The sequence below is a fragment of the Acipenser ruthenus genome, chromosome 1 (assembly GCF_902713425.1).
Source record: "Acipenser ruthenus chromosome 1, fAciRut3.2 maternal haplotype, whole genome shotgun sequence".
In the NCBI taxonomy this organism is placed as follows: Eukaryota; Metazoa; Chordata; class Actinopteri; order Acipenseriformes; family Acipenseridae; genus Acipenser; species Acipenser ruthenus.
In genome coordinates, this window is record NC_081189.1 from 114,853,104 (window position 1) to 114,873,560 (window position 20,457).

The 20,457-nt window shown below is 39.8% G+C and overlaps 1 protein-coding gene across 2 annotated transcripts in view; it reads left to right on the plus strand.

The window, feature by feature from the left end:
- The window catches only part of LOC117421325 (E3 ubiquitin-protein transferase MAEA), a 40,750-nt gene extending 21,151 nt beyond the window's left edge, over nt 1-19,599 (plus strand). Inside the window, exons 4-9 of one of the 2 annotated variants that reach the window (XM_034035572.3) lie at nt 7,772-7,894; nt 8,362-8,450; nt 9,976-10,084; nt 13,328-13,461; nt 13,873-14,068; nt 18,772-19,599. In XM_034035572.3, coding sequence (XP_033891463.1) covers nt 7,772-7,894; nt 8,362-8,450; nt 9,976-10,084; nt 13,328-13,461; nt 13,873-14,068; nt 18,772-18,867 — 747 coding nt within the window. In that variant the 3' untranslated portion in view covers nt 18,868-19,599. The remainder of the gene's footprint in view (nt 1-7,771; nt 7,895-8,361; nt 8,451-9,975; nt 10,085-13,327; nt 13,462-13,872; nt 14,069-18,771) is intronic. The other variant, XM_034035573.3, reaches the window with a different exon arrangement.
- Nucleotides 19,600-20,457: the final 858 nt, after the last annotated feature.

The window sequence follows — 20,457 nt, forward strand, 5'->3', positions numbered from 1 at the left end:
TCCGAAATAACATTTGTGTTCATCACTACTTTGATCCTCAGTTTATTAATAGGTTTGATGGCAATGTTTAATATTGTGGTTGGTTTATTATGATACTTTTGTTTTTGTTGTGTACAGGCTTGGTCAATATACTTGGTAAATGTATCAAAATGCCAAATACAAACTACTTTGGATGAACTATTTTAAATACAAAATGCAATTGTATTTGGAAAATACCATATGAAGATACTAAATACCTTTAATAAAACAATGTAAGATTTCCATAGGTCAACCAGACAAATGTATTTTGTCAATAAACGAACCGAAACCAGTGAATAATGCATATGTTTCAAAAACTGAGACGTGAACAATTAAATTCATAAGCTTGCGTTTTATTTATTTATTTATTTTATTTATTTATTTATTTATTTATTTATTTTTCACTGAGCGCTATGTGGTTGGCAAAGTGTTAAATATCCATAAATAGTTTTTAAAAATGTAGTTCTTTCCAGAAACAGTACTGCATGGGTTTGTGCATTTGTAAATAAACAAATGTGTCAATGCAGACTAGTTTTAGATCAAGCATTAAGTTTGATCGTTTTTATCTAGGCTGTTCTGTAACTTTGTTAACATTGTAATGGTTATGTTTTGTTTCAATGAATGAGATCACTTGGAGCGTTTTATTTTATTTTTTTTTTTTTTTTAATGGAGAATAGATGGAAGTTATTTCCCAGGGCCCTTATTTCTGGTCTTGCATCAAGTAAGTATTACTAAGATGAGATGAAGAAGGGCTTATTTAAAGAAACATTATGATTTGGTTGGTTATATATTTCCTATCACTGAACTTGAACTGTGCAGTTTGCTCTCAGTGCAGTTTAAATATGAATACCTACTACTCAAACAAAGTATGGTGCTAAATATTTAGTTTATACCCACCCATCAAATGGATTTAAATGTAATCCTATATATATACACATATTTCTAGATCAAATTGAATAATATAAGGTATAAACTACACCAAAGTATGCAAAATAAGCCTGTAATCGTATCGAGGCTTCTGGTGGCAAGATGGGTGACGTTGAGCCATTTATCCATGTCACCAGATGCCGAGATACGATTACAGGCTTCTGTTATGCACACTTTGGTGTAGTTGTTGTTGTTGTTGTTGTTTTTTTTTTTTTGTTATAATCAGTTGTAGCCATTGAGAAATGGCTTGAAAAAGTCTGTAGTAAATTGAACTTTCATACTTGTCATGTCACTTCAAAAACCTGTCTGTGCTTTCCAGTATATCACGGAGGCCCGTTTTGTCGTCTGACTGACTGGATAGATTTTGCCAATAAGTTGTCGAGTTGCTGTACTGGTATTTTGATGGACTTTCACCATTTTCTTCCAGTTACCTTTTAATAAATGTATATCACTCAACATCTTTCTGTTTGTGTGCTGTGGAGAAGTCCGTTAAGATGTGCTCACACCTGTACGTAATAAACCTTATAATCTTACTAGTAAATAATAAGACTAAAATCTCTCTAAATTTCCAATAGAACGTACTGTAGGGTTGTTAACGGCGACTGCTGATTTGTAACCCTAATAAACTGTCTGCGGTACACAACATGTACGATATATACGCTAGCCTTTGAAATACAAATGACAAACTATGAAATGTAATGAAAATCCGCATTTCAGTTGATGGTGTTTTTGATACTGGCCATCCCTGGCTGTGTACTCCCCTCCAAATGGAAAATAGTCCGTGACCTGCACAGAAGTCTGATTTGATCTGTAGTGTGAAGATCCTACTCTGACAGCAGCCTTCACTTAAATATTTATATCCGAGTAAGCTACATGTGCAGGTTATTCACGTTAATAACACTGTCTAATAATTTTTTTTTTTTTTTTTTTTGGTTCCTGGGTAGTAAAGTGTTATTTCCTAATTGCTTATGCCTCAAAAGTATAGAAAATGGCTGTTATTCCCCACAAACTTTGCTTTTGTGACCAGGACAGTGATATTTTGAAATTTACCTATTTTCCAGAACATTCCAGATAGATAAACTTGGAGTAACTTCTAGAACATTCCAGTAATATAAATAGTAGTATAAATACAGGGGCCTTAAGCCCACCAGTTCAGTTTAGTTCCAGCTGCCTAAGTGGATACATATCTGCATTTTTCGGAGATGGCATCAAGAGGCTTGAAGTATGATGAGTACGACTGGGAGGTCATAGGAGACTTCAGAATGGTGGCATTCCTGATGGGTCTCCAAGGCGGTTTTACCAAGTTTCCCTGCTATCTTTGCCTTTGGGACAGCAGGGACAACAAGGCGCGCTACCACAGGCGGGACTGGCCACAGCGGACCGAGTTCTCTGTGGTGAGGAACAACGTCAAGTGGGAGCCACTGGTGGACCCCCGGAAGGTGCTGATGCCACCACTGCACATCAAATTGGGCCTTATGAAACAATTTGTCAGAGCTCTAGATAAGGAGTCGGCAGCCTTCAAGTACCTTCAAGACTTCTTCCCTAAGCTGTCTGAGGCAAAGGTCAAAGCCGGTGTCTTCGTCGGACCACAGATAAAAAAGATCCTGGAGTGCAATGAATTCCCCAAGAAGCTCACTAGTAAGGAGAAAGTGGCTTGGAACAGCTTTGTCACAGTGGTTCGGGGCTTCCTGGGCAATCACAAGGCCGAAAACTATGTGGAGCTGGTTGAGACTCTGGTGAAGAACTACGGCACAATGGGCTGTAGGATGTCCCTCAAAGTCCATATCCTTGATGCTCATCTTGATAAATTCAAGGAGAACATGGGAGCGTACTCGGAGGAGCAAGGCGAGCGCTTCCACCAGGATATACTGGACTTTGAACGCTGCTACCAAGGACAGTATAACGAGAACATGATGGGAGACTACATTTGGGGGCTGATTCGTGAAAGTGATTTACAGTATAATCGTAAATCTCGAAAAACTACTCACTTCTAAATCTTTTGTAGTCATTTTTGTATTACTTTAGTATAAATACATGTTAATTTGGATTCGTATGTTGTTTTTTTCTGACTTTATGTGAACGAAAAGACACAAATTCGCCCGTTTTCTCATTGGAAATAGGTAAATTTCAAAATATCACTGTCCTGGTCACAGAAGCAAAGTTTGTGGGGAATAATAGCCATTTTCTATACTTTTGAGGCATAAGCAATTAGGAAATAACACTTATTACCCAGGAACAAAAATGGTGTTACATAGTGTAATATATATATATATATATATATATATATATATATATATATATATATATATATATATATATATAATAAATATAAATTTAACAATGGAACAGTAGCTGGTAGGAAATACAAAATAAATGCATATTCAACCCTGCGTGGCAGGACATAAATGTGTATGCTGACTGGCTGTTACCAGACCTGAAGAATATTACATGTGCGTGGTGCAAACAATGTGTTAAAGATTTTGACATTGCAAATATGGGAGAGACTGCATTGAAGAGCCATAGGACATCTGCTAAACATCAAGTTCTAATGGCAAGCGATGGAAAAAGTTCAATATACATATAATACTGCATTGTTTTCAATACACTGGTACATGGATGGAATTTGTTTAATTAAAATCGGCATAGAATGTTCTTGAAAATTGAATTGTGGTCTTTAAAGTCCTTAAGTCCTAGAGTGTTTTTTTTTTTTTTTTTTCATGGCCTGTATGAACCCTGTATAACCCAGTTCAAGCCTATTCTCAATCGTTTCAACGTAAAGTAGCCTAATTGCATGCATTTTATTGCTGTTCTTGCCGTTTCATACTGTAACGTTAAAAACAAACTTTAAATGTACTGCTGGTCATGGCAGAAAAAAAATACACACACAGCAAATTGGATGTTCAGTAATTTCACTAATTAATGATGTTTCAGCTGCAACTTTCAGTATGTATTCAGTTCTAAAATGAGTGATGTTTGCAAAGTAGCTAGATTTTAAAGGAAATGTGTGTGTGGTGCGCAGTATACGTTTGTAACATGGTGTTTCTACTTCTGACTGCCGCCATGAGATATATGACTGAACAGTTAAACATTTCAAATCAAACCTCTCCTTTTAACTTGTGCACTTGGATTGAAATACTTCACTGTCTAGGTGACTGTTTTCATTACAGAACTGTGTCTCTCAAAGGGAGATCGTAATGATGCAGTGCTGGATATAGAGAACACGAGTTTCCTCCTCAGTATGGCAATAGGTTTATTTGAATGCTAATGCAGTCACACTTCTGCCTATGTCATTGTTGGATTGAAAAGCTAAACTTCTGTCAACACAAATTGTTGCTGCCAAATCAAAAGGAAAATCATTTTATATTGCTGTGAGACATTTTGAAAGTTGAAAATGGCTTAAAATGAATATTTCCCTTTCTGTCCATGTGGATATACAAAAACCTCCTTAAAAAAGCTTAAGACCAGCTGTAGAACTCCTGCCATAATACCAAGCATGCTTGTCAGAAACATTTTTTCTTCCTCACGGACCAACTTTTTTGTGCCTTGTGATCTCATTGCATGATTCTTAAACGTGTCTTTTCTTTTAGTATAGTCTTTTGTGCAACTATTGTAGCAAATAGCTACAGTACTTCATGAGCTCAAGAACCCCATTGATTATTTTTATTTTTTTATTTTTTTCTAAACCGTGACAGTTTTCATGAAATCAGATTTAAATATGTTAACATGGTATTCAAGATTGAATAGCAACACATCCTGGATCAAAGTAGTGCATTTTATTAATCTGCATATTTTCGTTTTGGTGGTGGTGTGCTGTTGATTCGTGTGTTTGCTTATTTCTTTTAGGTTCCTTTAGTTTTGTAATTGAATATTATTTTTTTCTGAAGATGCCATTAGCACCACTCCTCTACAGATAATTGCTCCGTTAGGTGAGGTGAGTGTACATTAACTGGAAATAAACAATTACAGCTCAGTGGCTGGAGCGAGGCTACGCAAAGTAATTTTATTTTTTAATTACCTGACTTAATTGAAATGATTTAATATCGGTTCTATAACCGGGTCAGAGCATGACTGGAACTCTTGCAGGGCAGGGTGTTTGTTTGTTTGTTTGTTTGTTACATTTTATTTCGTTCTTGTAGTGGTCTACTTCATCTCCTGCAGGTTTATAACCCCCTCCTATATTTTGGTCATTTCAAGGTTGTCACGCATAAGACAAGACTTGTCCTTTTACAAAAAGGAAGCAGCTTTATAGAAGAATGTAGGGGTAAAAATGTTACTGCAGGGGACCATGAGTTTAAAAAATGACAAGTCTTTAAACCTGCAGTCCGTGCCTGTAGGATGTACAATTTCAAATATTTGCTTCATTACATAGTGTTCCTTCCTTAACTCTACTGTTTGTTTTTTTTTGGGGGGGAGGTTCTTTCCATAGCTGCCAACTTAAAGACTAGTGCTGGAGGCAGGAGAACAACACTCAGCTTCTTTCCTTCTCCTCCAGAGCTTCCAGCTGTTTGTGTTTCCCCTATAAACTTCAGAGAGGGGGGCTATGAAATACTCAGGGGGCACTTATTTAATCTCACGGCCCAGATAAAGTTCTCCTGAGCTCTCGTTCCTGCTATAGAACCATGCCAGAGGGTACATTTATTATTTGTGCTGGACAGTCCTGATTTTATTGAAAAGAAAAAATGTTATGTAATTACATTTTGAGTGTGGGGGGTATAGGTCACACCTAAACTCCGGCCATGTTCAAGGTAGGCACAATTAGAAAATCTGGTACCGTTCTTAAATACTGTGTACCTTCTTGGGTAATGTAAGTTGGTAGTGTTCATGCCACTATAGCAGTGGTTGGCAGGTGTCGTCTGACCCGCGGATGCCTCCTGGAAGGGCTGTATCAAGGGCTGAGCGAGAGCGAAACTTCATTTTAATATTACCGCAAGGGGCCTGTCATGGGGGATTCTCAAGTGGCCCGCTCTGCTGCTGCCCGTGGGTCATTTGGCCTGTAAAAATTAATGATGGAAAGGGTTGTAAAATGAGATCCGGTAGGGTTTTGCATCGGGCTCGGGATCATGCTGCTGCTTTTGTCAGACAGACTGCTCTCCACTGAGGATGATCCCTCTCTTATTCCCAGCACATCTCCACTCTGGCACGCACTTGCCGATTTCTTCCTGAGCAACATCCGAAGAATCCGACCCTTCCTCACCAACTACGCTACCCAGCTCCTGGTCCAGGCCCTGGTACTCTCCCGCCTAGACTACTGCAACTCCCTCCTGGCTGGCCTCCCTGCGTCCGCCACCCGTCCGCTCCAGCTCATCCAGAACTCTGCTGCCCACCTGGTGTTCTCTCTGCCTCGCTTCGCCCACGCTACTCTACTACTCTGCTCGCTCCACTGGCTCCCGATCACCGCTCGCATCCAGTTCAAGACTCTTGTACTAGCCTACAGATGCCTTGACCAGACTGCACCCAGCTACCTCCAGACCCTCATCTCTCCCTACACCCCCACTCGACCTCTCCGCTCCGCCTCCACTAGAAGACTGGCTCTACCTCCGCTACGCTCCCCTGCCTCCAGAGCCCGCTCCTTCTCCACCCTTGCTCCGCAGTGGTGGAATGACCTTCCTACAGATGTCAGGACTGCCCAGTCCCTGACCACATTCCGGCGTCTCCTTAAGACTCACCTCTTCAAACAGCACCTGTAGAACTCCTCTGTTTGTATCCTGGGACACTATCACCCTTCATTTAAATGAGCTTTATTTTGCTCTTATCTGCCCCCTATTTTACTACAGTATTCTGAAGTACAGGATTAAATGCAATCTGCCAAGTGTTTGACCTGTAGTATTTTGTATTTAATCATATCCTTATGTAACTATCACTATTTAATCATATCCTGACGTAACTATCACTATTATCTGCTGTATTATTGAATTGTGGTTTGTCACACTTGAATTATTGTATTTCTTGCTCTTATTGTATTGCTTGTATTGTAACACTTGAAATGTATTTGCTTACGATTGTAAGTCGCCCTGAATAAGGGCGTCTGCTAAGAAAGAAATAATAATAATAATGATCCAAGCTGGATTTGAACACTGCACTCCGGAGGTGGAAGAAATCAGTTCTGAGGTTGCCATTGCCCATTACTCAGTAGAGCCTTCAGGAGTGAAGTTTGTTAGGTTGTCAGGAATCATCATGGGCTGCTACCTTGTTCAGGAATTCAAGGGTATCAGTAATGGCAGGGCTGAAATGGTACAATCTGACCAAGTATCCCAGTGTAAAACCTGCAGAGAAACTGAGAAACAGAATCAACTTGCTGCATTTAAGGTTGAATTGCTAAATGACATGCCAGGATTGGATGCCAGAATTTAAACGACTTGGGTACAGACCTTAACATTAGCTTGCTTGATTATAGTATGGTGTCTCAGCTTTTACTTTTGGAGTGATTTTCTTTGTGTTTAAAAAGAAGAGTTAATACATGTGTATCCAGACTGTCGACCGGTGAATCGCAGTTCCACCTTGTAGTTGCTAATAAAACAGATTTATTTGACCCCTGCCAAGGTGGATAAACAAATAAGCTGTGTTTAATCATGCATCTGCTACAGAACAGTTGGCAGGTAGTTAAGAAAATATATACTGTATACAGTACGGGCCCCTTTGGAAGCAACACTTGTTCGTTCGCTCTCTCTCTCTCTCTCTCTCTCTCTCCTCTCTCTCTCTCTCTCTCTCTCTCTCTCTCTCTCTCTCTCTCTCTCTCTCTCTCTCTCTCTCTCTCTCCCTCCCTTTCCTGTGTTCTACTGATCTCTTGTGACCACACTGAGCTTGTATTCCTGTCTTGATTTCTCAGGACCTTGTAAATATCGAGATGTTCCTCACAGCTAAAGAGGTTGAGGAGTCCCTGGAGAGACAGGAAACCGCCACCTGCTTGGCGTGGTGCCACGACAACAAATCAAGACTTCGAAAGATGAAGGTGAATGTCCTCCTGCAAAAAAAACCAAAAAACTAAATCCAACAAGAAAAAAGTAGCCGTTTTTATAGTGTTTTATAATCGGTGGATCAAGTAAATAGTTTCAGCTCTTCTTTATAAGCTTTCCCTGGTGTATGGTGCTTTTCCAGACATTGGAAGACATATCCCTGATAAAATGTATGAAGTAGAGAAGTCCATTTGGCCGATCAGTGCTCGTCTGGTTCCTAGAGGCTGATTGATCCCAAGACTGTTACAAGTCAGGTCTTAAAGGGTCACAATGATCCAGCATCCCAGTGATTTGTGTTAACATTCTACAAGCCATATATTGTGGTTGTTTGATTGAATGCAACCATAAAACAGCATATTTAATTGAATGCACCCCTTTGTGGAAAGAAGCCTTGTAGCCCATAGAAGTACACTGTATTATCTGCATGCACTTAATGTAAGTATGTATGTGGTTGCATATGTAGTTTTCCTTCCAGAGCTGTCTCGAGTTCAGCCTTCGAATTCAAGAGTTCATTGAGCTTATCCGACAAAACAAAAGGATGGATGCTGTCAGGTATGTGACCCGACTTCTTAATGAAACTGATGAACAGTAACACAATTTTATTACAAATTATATTAAACCTAAGGCTCCTGCTGCTTGTTAGTTGGGGAAATGATTTTTCAGAGGTCCAGTATTAGCTGAAATCTGCATTGTATACAGTGGATATTTGTTTAAAAAATAAAAACACAGACCATCGGTTTGTGCTTTTTAAAATGTAATCCTCTAAATGCAATACATTTTACAATGTCAAATGTCAACTACTCATTAAAAAATAAAATGCAGCTGTACATTTTTCTGGCACTGCAGTAATCTGACGAAGACGCGCGGTGGGAGGGGGGTATTTCTTATTTCTTTTTTTTTTGCCCCACAATTCCTATTGGTTTCTGTACCTCGCCACACGTTTATGTAATCCTTGAATAGCAGAGAATTTGGGAAAAGTAGTGTCAAGAGTGAAATTAATAAATGTGAAAGTGTTTGTGTATACTCAAATAGGAGGGGGTGATGTGTAATCTGTACTCCCATAGAATTATTATGAACTGGAATATTTATAGGTTTTAAAATGGAAGAAATTATTATGCACTACCTCTATCTCACCACAATTTGAAACTTTAGACACCGGTCTAAAAGGAAAGTTGCTCTTGGTGTTCTTGGGAAGCATTTGAATTGGATAAAACAATTTAGACTTTAAAAACAGTACGTTTTATGGCCTATACCATCTTCAAGCTTTTAAACATTATTTTAGATCATGTTAAAATAGAGCATTGGTCTGACACATAATAGGCACAAACCAGTAACTACATGGAGCACGGTCATGTGACTTGGTTTTGGTGTGTCCAGATACCTTTCATGGAAAGCCTCAGCTATTTCCATGCAAACAATAAATACACAAATAAAAAATGTTTTTGGAATTATCCTGTTTGAATCAGAAATATTTAGTTTTTCTTTCTTTTTAAGCTATTTAAAAATAAATAAATAAAAAGATTTACATTCTCAAAATATTTCTGCAGTGTTAAGAAAAGAGGTTCGGTATTACACAGAAGTCTTTTGGGGCTCCCGAGTGGTGCATCTAGTAAAGGCACTCCGCGTGGAGTGCAGGATGCGCCCTGTAGCCTGGAGGTCGCTGGTTCGGGTACAGGCTATTCCACTGCCGGCCGTGGATGGGAGTTCCCAGAGGGCGCCGCACAATTGGCCGTGCGTCGCCCGGGGGGAGGGAGGGTTAGGTCGGCCATGGTGTCCTCGGCTCACCACGCACCAGCGACCCCTGTAGACTGGCTAGGCGCCTGCGGGCCTGCCTACAAGCGGCCCAGAGCTGTGTGGTCCTCCGCTGTAGCTTGGAGGTAGCTGCATGGCCGGCCTGCAGAGTGAAAAGAAGAGGACGGCTGACGACACACGTTCCGGAGGACGCGTGTGTTTGTCTTAGTCTCTCCTGAGTCAGCGCAGGAGTTGGGCATTTCAAATTGTGGAGAAAATGGGATAAAAAACAATTGCGATTCCAAATTTAAAAAAAAAAAAAAAAGTGTCTTCTTGTATTCCCCAGGCATGCCAGGAAGCACTTCAGCCAGGCTGAGGGAGGTCAGCTGGACGAGGTCAGGCAGGTGATGGGAATGCTGGCCTTTCCCTCTGACACTCATATTTCTCCTTACAAGGTAACAGTGGGACTTGCAGATATTGCATCCTAATTCTTCAAATAAATCATGCAAATGCCATTTGGTTTTTAATTTTATACAAATCTCTTTTTTGCATAAATAATTTTGTATAAAATGATATTAGAACAGAAGACAATTTACAAAGAGAGGAGACCATTCGAGCCATCAATGTTCACCCAGTTCAGAGCTGCTGGTTGACCTCAAAACTTTGCTAAGTCGGGCCTTAACCCCTATGCACCAGACACTCTAATTCCGGAGCTTAAGCACCGATGACACAATCTTGTTTTCAGGATGTCTCACGGCAATAAGAAGCCATGGTGCAATCAAATCAGTTTTTCTGAGCCTTGTCATTGAATAAGACTAGGCACTAGAAACAAACAAAAAAAATGTATCCCTACATGGCAGTTATGATGATGCACTTCAAAAACGCATACACAGGAAACTCGTCTTTGTACTGGCGCGTATTTTGAAGTGTATAGAGAGGAGGCTTGTACTTAACAGTATGTACAGCCCACTATAGGGTTGGTCGTGCTCCGGCTTTGCTAGCTCCGGCTCCGCAGTGGCTCTGGTACCTCAGCTGTAGCTCCAGGCTGGCTCTGGAGCTGATAGACCCACTGCTCCAGTTCCAGGCTGGCTCCAGCAGCCCCTGCTTCAGCTCCAGAGCCGCTCCGATGCTGCTGCACACTGCTGCTCCAGTTCCAGGCTGGCTTCAGCTCCAGAGCTGCTCCGGTGCTGCCCCACACTGCTGCGCCAGTTCCAGGCTGGCTCCAGCAGCCCCTGCTCCAGCTCCAGAGCCGCTCTGATGCTGCGCCACACTGCTGCTCCAGTTCCAGGCTGGCTCCAGCAGCCCCTGCTTCAGCTCCAGAGCCGCTCCGATGCTTCTCCACACTGCTGCTCCAGTTCCAGGCTGGCTCCAGCAGCCCCTGCTTCAGCTCCAGCGCTGCTCCGGTGCTGCGCCACACTGCTGCTCCAGTTCCAGGCTGGCTCCAGCAGCCCCTGCTTCAGCTCCAGAGCCGCTCCGGTGCTGCGCCACACTGCTGCTCCAGTTCCAGGCTGGCTCCAGCAGCCCCTGCTCCAGCTCCAGAGCCGCTCCGGTGCTGCGCCACACTGCTGCTCCAGTTCCAGGCTGGCTCCAGCAGCCCCTGCTTCAGCTCCAGAGCCGCTCCGGTGCTGCGCCACACTGCTGCTCCAGTTCCAGGCTGGCTCCAGCAGCCCCTGCTTCAGCTCCAGAGCCGCTCCGATGCTGCTGCACACTGCTGCTCCAGTTCCAGGCTGGCTTCAGCTCCAGAGCTGCTCCGGTGCTGCCCCACACTGCTGCGCCAGTTCCAGGCTGGCTCCAGCAGCCCCTGCTCCAGCTCCAGAGCCGCTCTGATGCTGCGCCACACTGCTGCTCCAGTTCCAGGCTGGCTCCAGCTCCAGAGCTGCTCCGGTGCTGCCCCACACTGCTGCTCCAGTTCCAGGCTGGCTCCAGCAGCCCCTGCTCCAGCTCCAGAGCCGCTCTGATGCTGCGCCACACTGCTGCTCCAGTTCCAGGCTGGCTCCAGCAGCCCCAGAGCCACTCCGATGCTTCTCCACACTGCTGCTCCTGTTCCAGGCTGGCTCCAGCAGCCCCTGCTCCAGCTCCAGAGCCGCTCCGGTGCTGCGCCACACTGCTGCTCCAGTTCCAGGCTGGCTCCAGCAGCCCCTGCTTCAGCTCCAGAGCCGCTCCGGTGCTGCGCCACACTGCTGCTCCAGTTCCAGGCTGGCTCCAGCAGCCCCTGCTCCAGCTCCAGAGCCGCTCTGATGCTGCGCCACACTGCTGCTCCAGTTCCAGGCTGGCTCCAGCAGCCCCTGCTCCAGCTCCAGAACCGCTCCACACTGCTGCTCCAGCTGCTTTTAACTGGCTCTGGCTCCAGTATACACTTTCTGATTTCTAAAAAAAAAAAAAAAAAAAATAGATGGAATTTTTATGGAGCTTGAAGTATCCCCAGGCCTTCCAGCAAAAGTACAATAGCCACAGAGGTGTCACGTTGTCACAGTTCATGGTTTTACTTTTGTTTGATTGTTGTAGGCAATGGAGCAGTTGTCTGTAGCCCGCAAAGCCGAGTGGCTTTTAAAATTATACTTTCGTTTTTCAAACTCCATAGCTCACAAACTAAGTATGTTTTGGAGGTCATTGGCATAAACAAGGATTGTGTGAAACCTTTGACTTTTAGCCCCCAGGTCATGGTCATAGAATACCAAGCTGATTCTCTCTTACTTTTTGACGACAGCAGTAGAACCGATCAGATTTTGATAAATGTTTTTAGAATTAAACAGCGAACTTGGTTCCTGTTATGTTTTGAAGTGAATCCGTTAAATCGCAAATACCGGTAAGTCAAAATAGCCTCTGTTTTAGCTCTCGAAGTACCATTGACCAAGAACCAAAACCATCAATCCAACAATGACCTGCTAAGGATTCACAAATATTGGACAGTTCATTGAGCAAGCACTTAGTATTTTTTATTTGATAGAGGGGGTGGGTGGGTTATATGCCACATTGACAATATATACAAGCACACATGAATACAAAAAGACAAAACAAAACACTGTACAAAAACAACTAGAAAATAAAAGGTGGCCAAGCTCAGGGAGTGCTACTTCCACTAAAAAGGAGGTCCCACTTCAGGAACCTTCTCCCTGTATAAACTAAATAAACTTGGGTAGGATTAATAAATCCCCTAAATGAATCCCTACCTATGGTCAGAAGGATCCTGGTTAAACCTACAGTGGTCCGTCGCTCATTCTGGTTCCATATGCAGTCATTCTGGTTTTCCTCCTCAACCCTGCCACAGTCTCCCTTATTTATTCCAGTAGTTTTAGGGTCAATGGATCTAAACAGTGGTGGATCTGAATACTTGCCACTGAGGTCATTTGTATATGAAAAAATCAAACCTGTAACTGCACTAGTGCATTTCTCATTACCTATTTTTAATGATTTAGAGGACAGGTCTATTTATACCTTCCACCGTTTTAGACAAATCCAGTAAAGCCTGCAGAATACTCCCAAGTTTAAAAAATATATATATAAGTATAAGAAATCAAGATAAGAGCATATGCTTTATATGTTAAACTGCAACATATATATCTTGATACTGCTTGGCACAGGCACACACAAGTTTAAGACCTCTGTTGTCTTTTCAGGTGAATGTGTAAATGAAGAAACAGATGTAGCAGACTGTAACATTTCTTGTTATTTTATATTGATTTCCTTGTCTTTTGCAGGATCTCTTGGACCCAGCTCGCTGGAAGATGCTGATACAACAGTTCAGATACGACAATTATAGATTACATCAGCTTGGCAACAATTCTGTCTTTACCATAACTCTCCAAGCTGGACTCTCAGCTATAAAAACTCCGTATCCTTTTCCATCGTGTAGGTTTTCTAATTCCAGGAGGCGTGGTTGATTGTGCACAGTGTGCTAGTGGACATCGTCTGTACATATTGCTTAAATCTGATATACTGTAGAGCGTAGTTAACAGGGCTCTCGCAGTGGAAAGCACTTGATTGCCATTGTTTTTTTTTTATTTATACAGGGAGACACCAGCTGAGTTGTCTGATATGACTATTTGCAGCAGCATACAACTTCTAGAATAGTAGGAAAAACATTTTACTGTCGAGGCTGATTTTATATATTTTTTTGCGTTGTTGCTAGTCTCAATAAAATCATAAATTGTGAATTACAATTACAAATTTAAACTTGAAAGTACCCCAGTCTGGTGTCTACTGAATGCTAATTTGAGAATTGCCTTAACATACCTTCTGACAGACAATGTTACAAGGATGATGGCACTTCAAAAAATCCGGACTGCCCAGTCTGCAGCAAGTCTCTGAACAAGCTAGCACAGCCACTGCCTATGGCACATTGTGCCAACTCCCGGCTAGTCTGTAAAATCTCTGGAGAGGTTATGAATGAAAATAACCTTCCCATGATGCTTCCCAATGGATATGTATACGGATACAATGTAAGTATCATCACCTTTCAGTTCGACATCGCATTTAAATTAATAAATACCAGCTGTAGCATGTTATTACTACTTGTAGAACAAACAGAGTTTTGAAATAGTAAAAAAAGACAATCCCTTTTTATTAAACTTTAATGATGTATGTTTAGAGTGCATAGTTCAGATTGCATGATGAAGAGGTCTTTCTAATGAAGTAGAGTGTTCTATAGGTGAAGGTTGTAAATTTAATTTCACATTAATTCAGGGTTCCCACGCGTCCTGGAAAACCTGGAAAATGACACTTATTTTCCAGGCCTGGAAAAGTCATGGAAAATGGAGAAATAATTAAATGTCCTGGAAAAGTCCTGGAAAATGATACATTTTTTTATTAGCAGAATAAAGTATACACTAGGGGGCCGTGTAGAAAACTGCTCAAAGCTGTCTGTCTAGATTTGCGTCACAGTTACTGAGAATCTGTGCGCGAGCTGGATATAGGCATAAGCATAATTTTTCCCCACATAGATACATAATTTGGAATAAGGATATAAGATATAAAAATATTTAATTGTACTGAGTTTTTGACAACGTTTAAAATTCCAATTACTACTAAAGAGTTTGCAATAGTCTTTGATGCAATTCCCACAGGGGCTTTAGTACTTCTAAGAAGCTACAAAAGAGGGTGTAGTGTAGAATTGATGTATACTGTGTTTGTAGGTGGTATAAATATATTACATAATAGCTGTAATAACAAACACATTCGGAATTTATGTAATGACAGTAAGATTCCTTCGGCAAGATTTTACTGTTATTATTATTTATTTCTTAGACGCCCTTATCCAGGGCGACTTACATTTGTTACAAGACATCACATTATTTTTACATACAATTCCCCATTTATACAGTTGGGTTTTTACTGGAGCAATCTAGGTAAAGTACCTTGCTCAAGGGTACAGCAGCAGTGTCCCCCACCTGGGATTGAACCCACGACCCTCCGGTCAAGAGTCCAGAGCCCTAACCACTACTCCACAGTGCTTACAAGAGTACTGTACATGTTGACAGCATACTGGAGTGCATTATTTGAGCATATAAATTGGAAGAAGGTTTGGAAGGTCCCCAATAAGTATTGTCTTACCAACAAAGTTAAAGAGGTATCTTATAAGATTGTTCATAGGACTGATCCTGTAAAACATGTCCTGGCTAGATTTAAACTTGAAATAGATTACAGTTGTGTGTTTTGTAATATGGAAAGAGAAACTACTGTATATTTAATTTATTTTATCAATGTATTTATACAAAGGTATTTTGGAATGATAGGCAGCATTATATTATGAGAACACTAAATTAAACTGTACAGTTTGGTGATGATATGTTATTTTATTTCAAGAAAAACAAATTTGGAACCGAATGTGGTATATATAATTGATCTTTTATTAATATTTGGGAGGTATCATATTCATAAAGTAAAATGGTCAGGCCGTAAACCAAATTTTAATCTGTTTAAAATAGAGATGGAAGATTTATATTGTGAGTGCAATATCCCTGGCAATGTATAAAGCTGATGTAATTTCTTTAGAGATATTATAAAAGAAATATATATGTTGAATATTCTTATTATATTTTTGTGTTTTATGCTGGATATAGGCTAGCAATAAAAAAAAAAAAAAAAAAAAAAAAGCTGGATCTAGGCTAGTAATAGTTGGCGGGTAGAAGCAGATTCACACATTCAACGGACTGACTGAGTAGCCCTACCGTCAGTGGCGGAGGTATCAGCAATGCAGCATTTCGTTTTATTTCGTATTTTGCGAAATACACAGGGCTCTAGAGAGAGGTAAATGCTGTACATGTTTATTAAGTATTCAATTTAAAAGACACTTTTGGAGCAAACAAAGTTTGCAAAGTATACGCACTGTACCATAATGTCCTCAGGAACGTTAAACCTGACTGTTTTTTGTAAAGTACAATGTACTTTAAAATGAAAACGAAATCTAAAAATGACTTTACAAGAGGCAGAGGCTAAGGCTCGATAATAACGAATAAGCATATTTTGTTGAGTCTGTGAACACGAGTTGACTGTAATGCTTTCCGTAAAATAGACAAAATAAAAAAATATTTTATTGAAAATGTACATTTATTTCATAATATGTAGCTACATTTATTTTTCTTTTAATTTCAGTGATTTCTTATAGACTTATAATACTGTCATTCTGTTAAAGGCAGAGCATATTATAATAGATATTTGGAGAAGCTAAGCCTTTTATTTTGAATAATATTTAGCAGCCTGTGATTTGCTCTTTAGTAGCGTCTGCTATTTTAATTAAAATGCCTTGCATTTAATTCTGAGTGTGTGGTTGTAGTTTTAAAATTAAATGAAATAATTAGGGATTACAACTATAATGTCCTGGGACTAGATTATTATTTGTACAAGTGTTTGTAAGTGTTGTTTATACAAGTTAAAATTGTTAGTGAATTAGATAAATAGATCCCATTTGCTCGTCTTGACATAAAACGTTTTTGCTTTTATTTCGTGTCTTTCACATTTTTGCCTGCACTGAATAATGCAGCTGTATTAACTGTACATTAGACAAATTAATGAATAATAATAATACATGGAACTATTTTAGATACATCTTACAATGTAAATAAGTATGGTAGTTCAATTTTAGTATCTAGAAATTTGCAGAAAATTATTACAGAAAATACAAACTTCAGGCTCTCCTTTTAGCTTTGCTGTCTCGCTTCATAAAGAAAGATGTACTTGAAAAGGAGTTATTCAGTTCATCAAAATTGACCCGCTGGACCCTACATGTGGCACACAAAGATGTCAATCTTGGATTTGCTACAAAGCAAGCACTAGAAAAAGCATCAAAAAAACTGGCCAATGGACTGAGAGGAGTGGAATTTAAAATGGAGTGCAGAACGTTTCTGGCTGCAACGATGAAGAAGCTTATAGAAAGGAATCCACTACAGTACCCCATGGTAAGGTGCTTGGCTGCCCTAAGACCGCAGTTCATGATTGTCAGAGAAGGATGCCACATCTGCATTTGAAAGACTGTTGCAGATCCTCCTGAATGCTAAATGGCATACTGCTGCACAATGTGATGAAATGCTTGCACTGTATGAATTGTTCCTAACAGAGATGATCAAAAAGCTCAAGACTGAATTCCAAAACTTTGGCCAAAATGATTCAGAAACCTGCAGAGTTGATGAATCCTTTAGCAGATTCTTCAATGGTAGACCTGAATTCAAGAAACTGGGATTTGTTTAAACTCCTTTTGACACTTTCACATGGACAAGCAGCTGTTGAACAAGGATATTCTATCAACAAAGATATGCTAATTGAAAATCTTAAGGAAAGGACAACACACTGTGTGTGATTCCTTGTCATCATTAGGAGAAAATGCTTCACAAATGGCCATTACAAATACACTCCTGCAGCATGTAAAAGTAGCCAGAATGAGGTTCTTAGAGGACCAAAAGAAAACAGACAGAAACAGAAAACCAAAGAAAGAGAAAGGAAATACACAATGAAATTGAAGATATACAGAAGAAGAGACAGAAGGTCTTGAAAAGCATTGACATAATGCAGAAAGAAGCTGATGAAAAACTTTTAACTAAATCAAATGCATACAGAAAACGTGCTAAGGATAAATCTGTTGAAATGGCTGAATTGGACACAAAACCTTCAGAGCTCAAAGACAAGGCTAAACATTTTGATTTAGTTTAGTTTATAGTTTTTTTTTATTTTTTTATTTTTATTATTTTTTTCTTTTTCAAGGGAATTTTATTGAGAATTAAAACTTGAACCACTACAGAACACTAGGTTTGCCCCAATACCATGTCAGAGAGGAGGGGGATGCTTTGAAGAATTAGGTAACCTTCCATGCTTTTTTTTTTTTTTATAGCAGTAGAATATATGTATTGGCCTAGTCTCACATTTTGAAATGCATACTTGAATTAATTGTTAATCATAATATGCTATTACAGAATCAAAATGGTTCATTAAGTAAACAAAAATTGAAAAGGTGCAAGGGAGGGGTAGAAATAAAGGGTTATGCGAAGCTGGAAAGTGTCATGGAAAACTACTGAAATGTCCTGGAAAATGATTCTTAAAGGGTGGGAAACCTGATTGTAACTTGATTTTGGACGCTGCAGAGTTAACACATTTAACGATTGTACTGTAGTTTAGTTTGTATTTCCTGCGATTAACACAACATAATGAAATCTGATCATTGCTTTGTTAAACATTTAATTTAATAAAAAATTGGGGGCCTGAATGTGCTTATAAACCTTTTGGCTGTGTGATTTATTTATTCTATGAAAGAAAGGTGTGCATCTTTGTGAATACCGGTGGGGGTGGGTCAATGAGCTTGAAGGCAGCTTTGACCTGTGTAAGTGTAAATGAAGTACTGCGTGATAGGTCAGCGCCCCCAGATTGGCAGTTTTCCAGCCAAATTTGGCTTCTTTTGAAAACATCTAGCAGGTAAATATCATCTTTGGCGGTTTGGCTATTTTTATCACACTTTTTTTTTTTTTTTTTTTCGATTTTTATGCAGATCTTACCAGCGCAAGACCAATCACCACAATGGATCAAACTGCTATGCAGTGGGAGTCTTATTTCCATCCTTGGTTTAAATGTGATGCTTTCTGATCTATATCATGGTGTATATACTGAATATATTTAATAATTGTTTTTTATTCAGTCTGTTTCATTGTTTGTCTTTCAGTCTCTGCTTTCCATTCGCCAAGATGATAAGGTGATCTGCCCAAGAACCAAAGAGGTCTTCAACTTTTCGCAGGCTGAGAAAGTCTACATCATGTAAATGTACAGACCTGGGGCAATGCTCCGGTACAGGAAATGATGGCATGCCTGGTTGGGTCTGAAACACAAAGGAGGAGTAACCCAAGTCTGTCTGGAGAGTCGGACCTGTCCAATGGGGGCATTGTTTCTTTAGACCAAAGAACAAACTGCACAAACCATCTGTGGAGCGTTTCATAAATAAGAGGAGAAAGAAACGAGAAACAAATTTAAGATTGTACTTGAAAACAACATTCATATTTTGATTGTGGGGGTTTATAACAACATAGAATTGATTTTGGAAAATTGGCGTTTTAAAAAAAAAAAAAAAAAAAATACAAAAAAAAAATATTGCATTTAGTGTTTGTGTGTGTGTAGAGCTCACTCTCAAGATCATTAGTGCTGCTGCCGCCTTTTTTTTTTTTTGCTATTCAAAATGTAAATCCAATAGCAGTTTTACCATATTGGTGTTGACAGTCGGAGGGGGAATCAGAAGACCAAGATGGCAAAAAGGTTAATTGCATTTTGGATGATGCATAAACTGGGACTAATAAATCCTGTTTAAACTGTGCATTCTATTATCCAGTGCCCTACAGGATTTCAGAAGACTAGCTGCTTCTGGCAATATTAACTATTAAAAAGTATTGGAAATGTAGAAGATTGTTTTAGTACTTATGTATGCATGTTTACATTGTTAGAGTATAGAACAAGTTGTAAAATTGCTGAAACAGGTTGTTAATAAAAACAAGTTGCTGTTTTTTCTCCCCAATGTCGTCTTTTTTTAACTGTATTTTAACATAGAAAATGTATCTTGTCAAATTAAGTTTTGGGTTCCACAACACTGTTGGTCCTGGGATGAATAATTAATTAGTTATATTTTGGTTGGCATGTTCAGACAATGAAAGCTGGAGGAAAGCTACTTCAGACCAGGGACAGTTGAATCTACATTCGGCTGTATGGTCCGTTGGTTAAAGAAAAGGACTTGTAACCAGGTGGTCCCAGTTTCAAATCCTGGCTCACTCACTAAGCAAATCACTTAACCTCCTTGTGTGCCGTCTTTCGGGTGAGAATTGTAAGTGACTCTGCAGGTGACGCATAGTTCACACACCCTTGTCTCTGTAAGTTGACTTGGATAAAGGCATCTGCTAAATTAACAAATAATAATAATACATTTAGTGGATCTGATCAGATGCAATGGAAAGCTTCAGCCAGTAGTTGCATCCTTCTTGCAACAGCAGCATCATGTTTTTTTTGTTTTGTTTAAACAGAAAGCGGATAAAGAGTCCAGCTAATACACTACAGGACTCCAGCCAATTTATATTAAGGGTGGAGAGAACTACTTCACTAATCTATGCCACTTCTTTGCAAATAGGTTTGCATTGCTCTCTCCAGCTAATATTCTAGATTCCAAGGAAACAGAACAGGTTTGCATTGCTTTCTCCAGCTAATATTCTAGATTCAAAAGAAACAACAGGTTTACATTGCTCTCTCCAGTTAATTCTAGATTCCAAGGAAACAGAACAGGTTTGCATTTCTCTCTCCAACAAACGTTCTAGATTCAAAAGAAATACATTTTTCCTAATAATTGATTCTACTGGTAAAAAAAAAATGACTT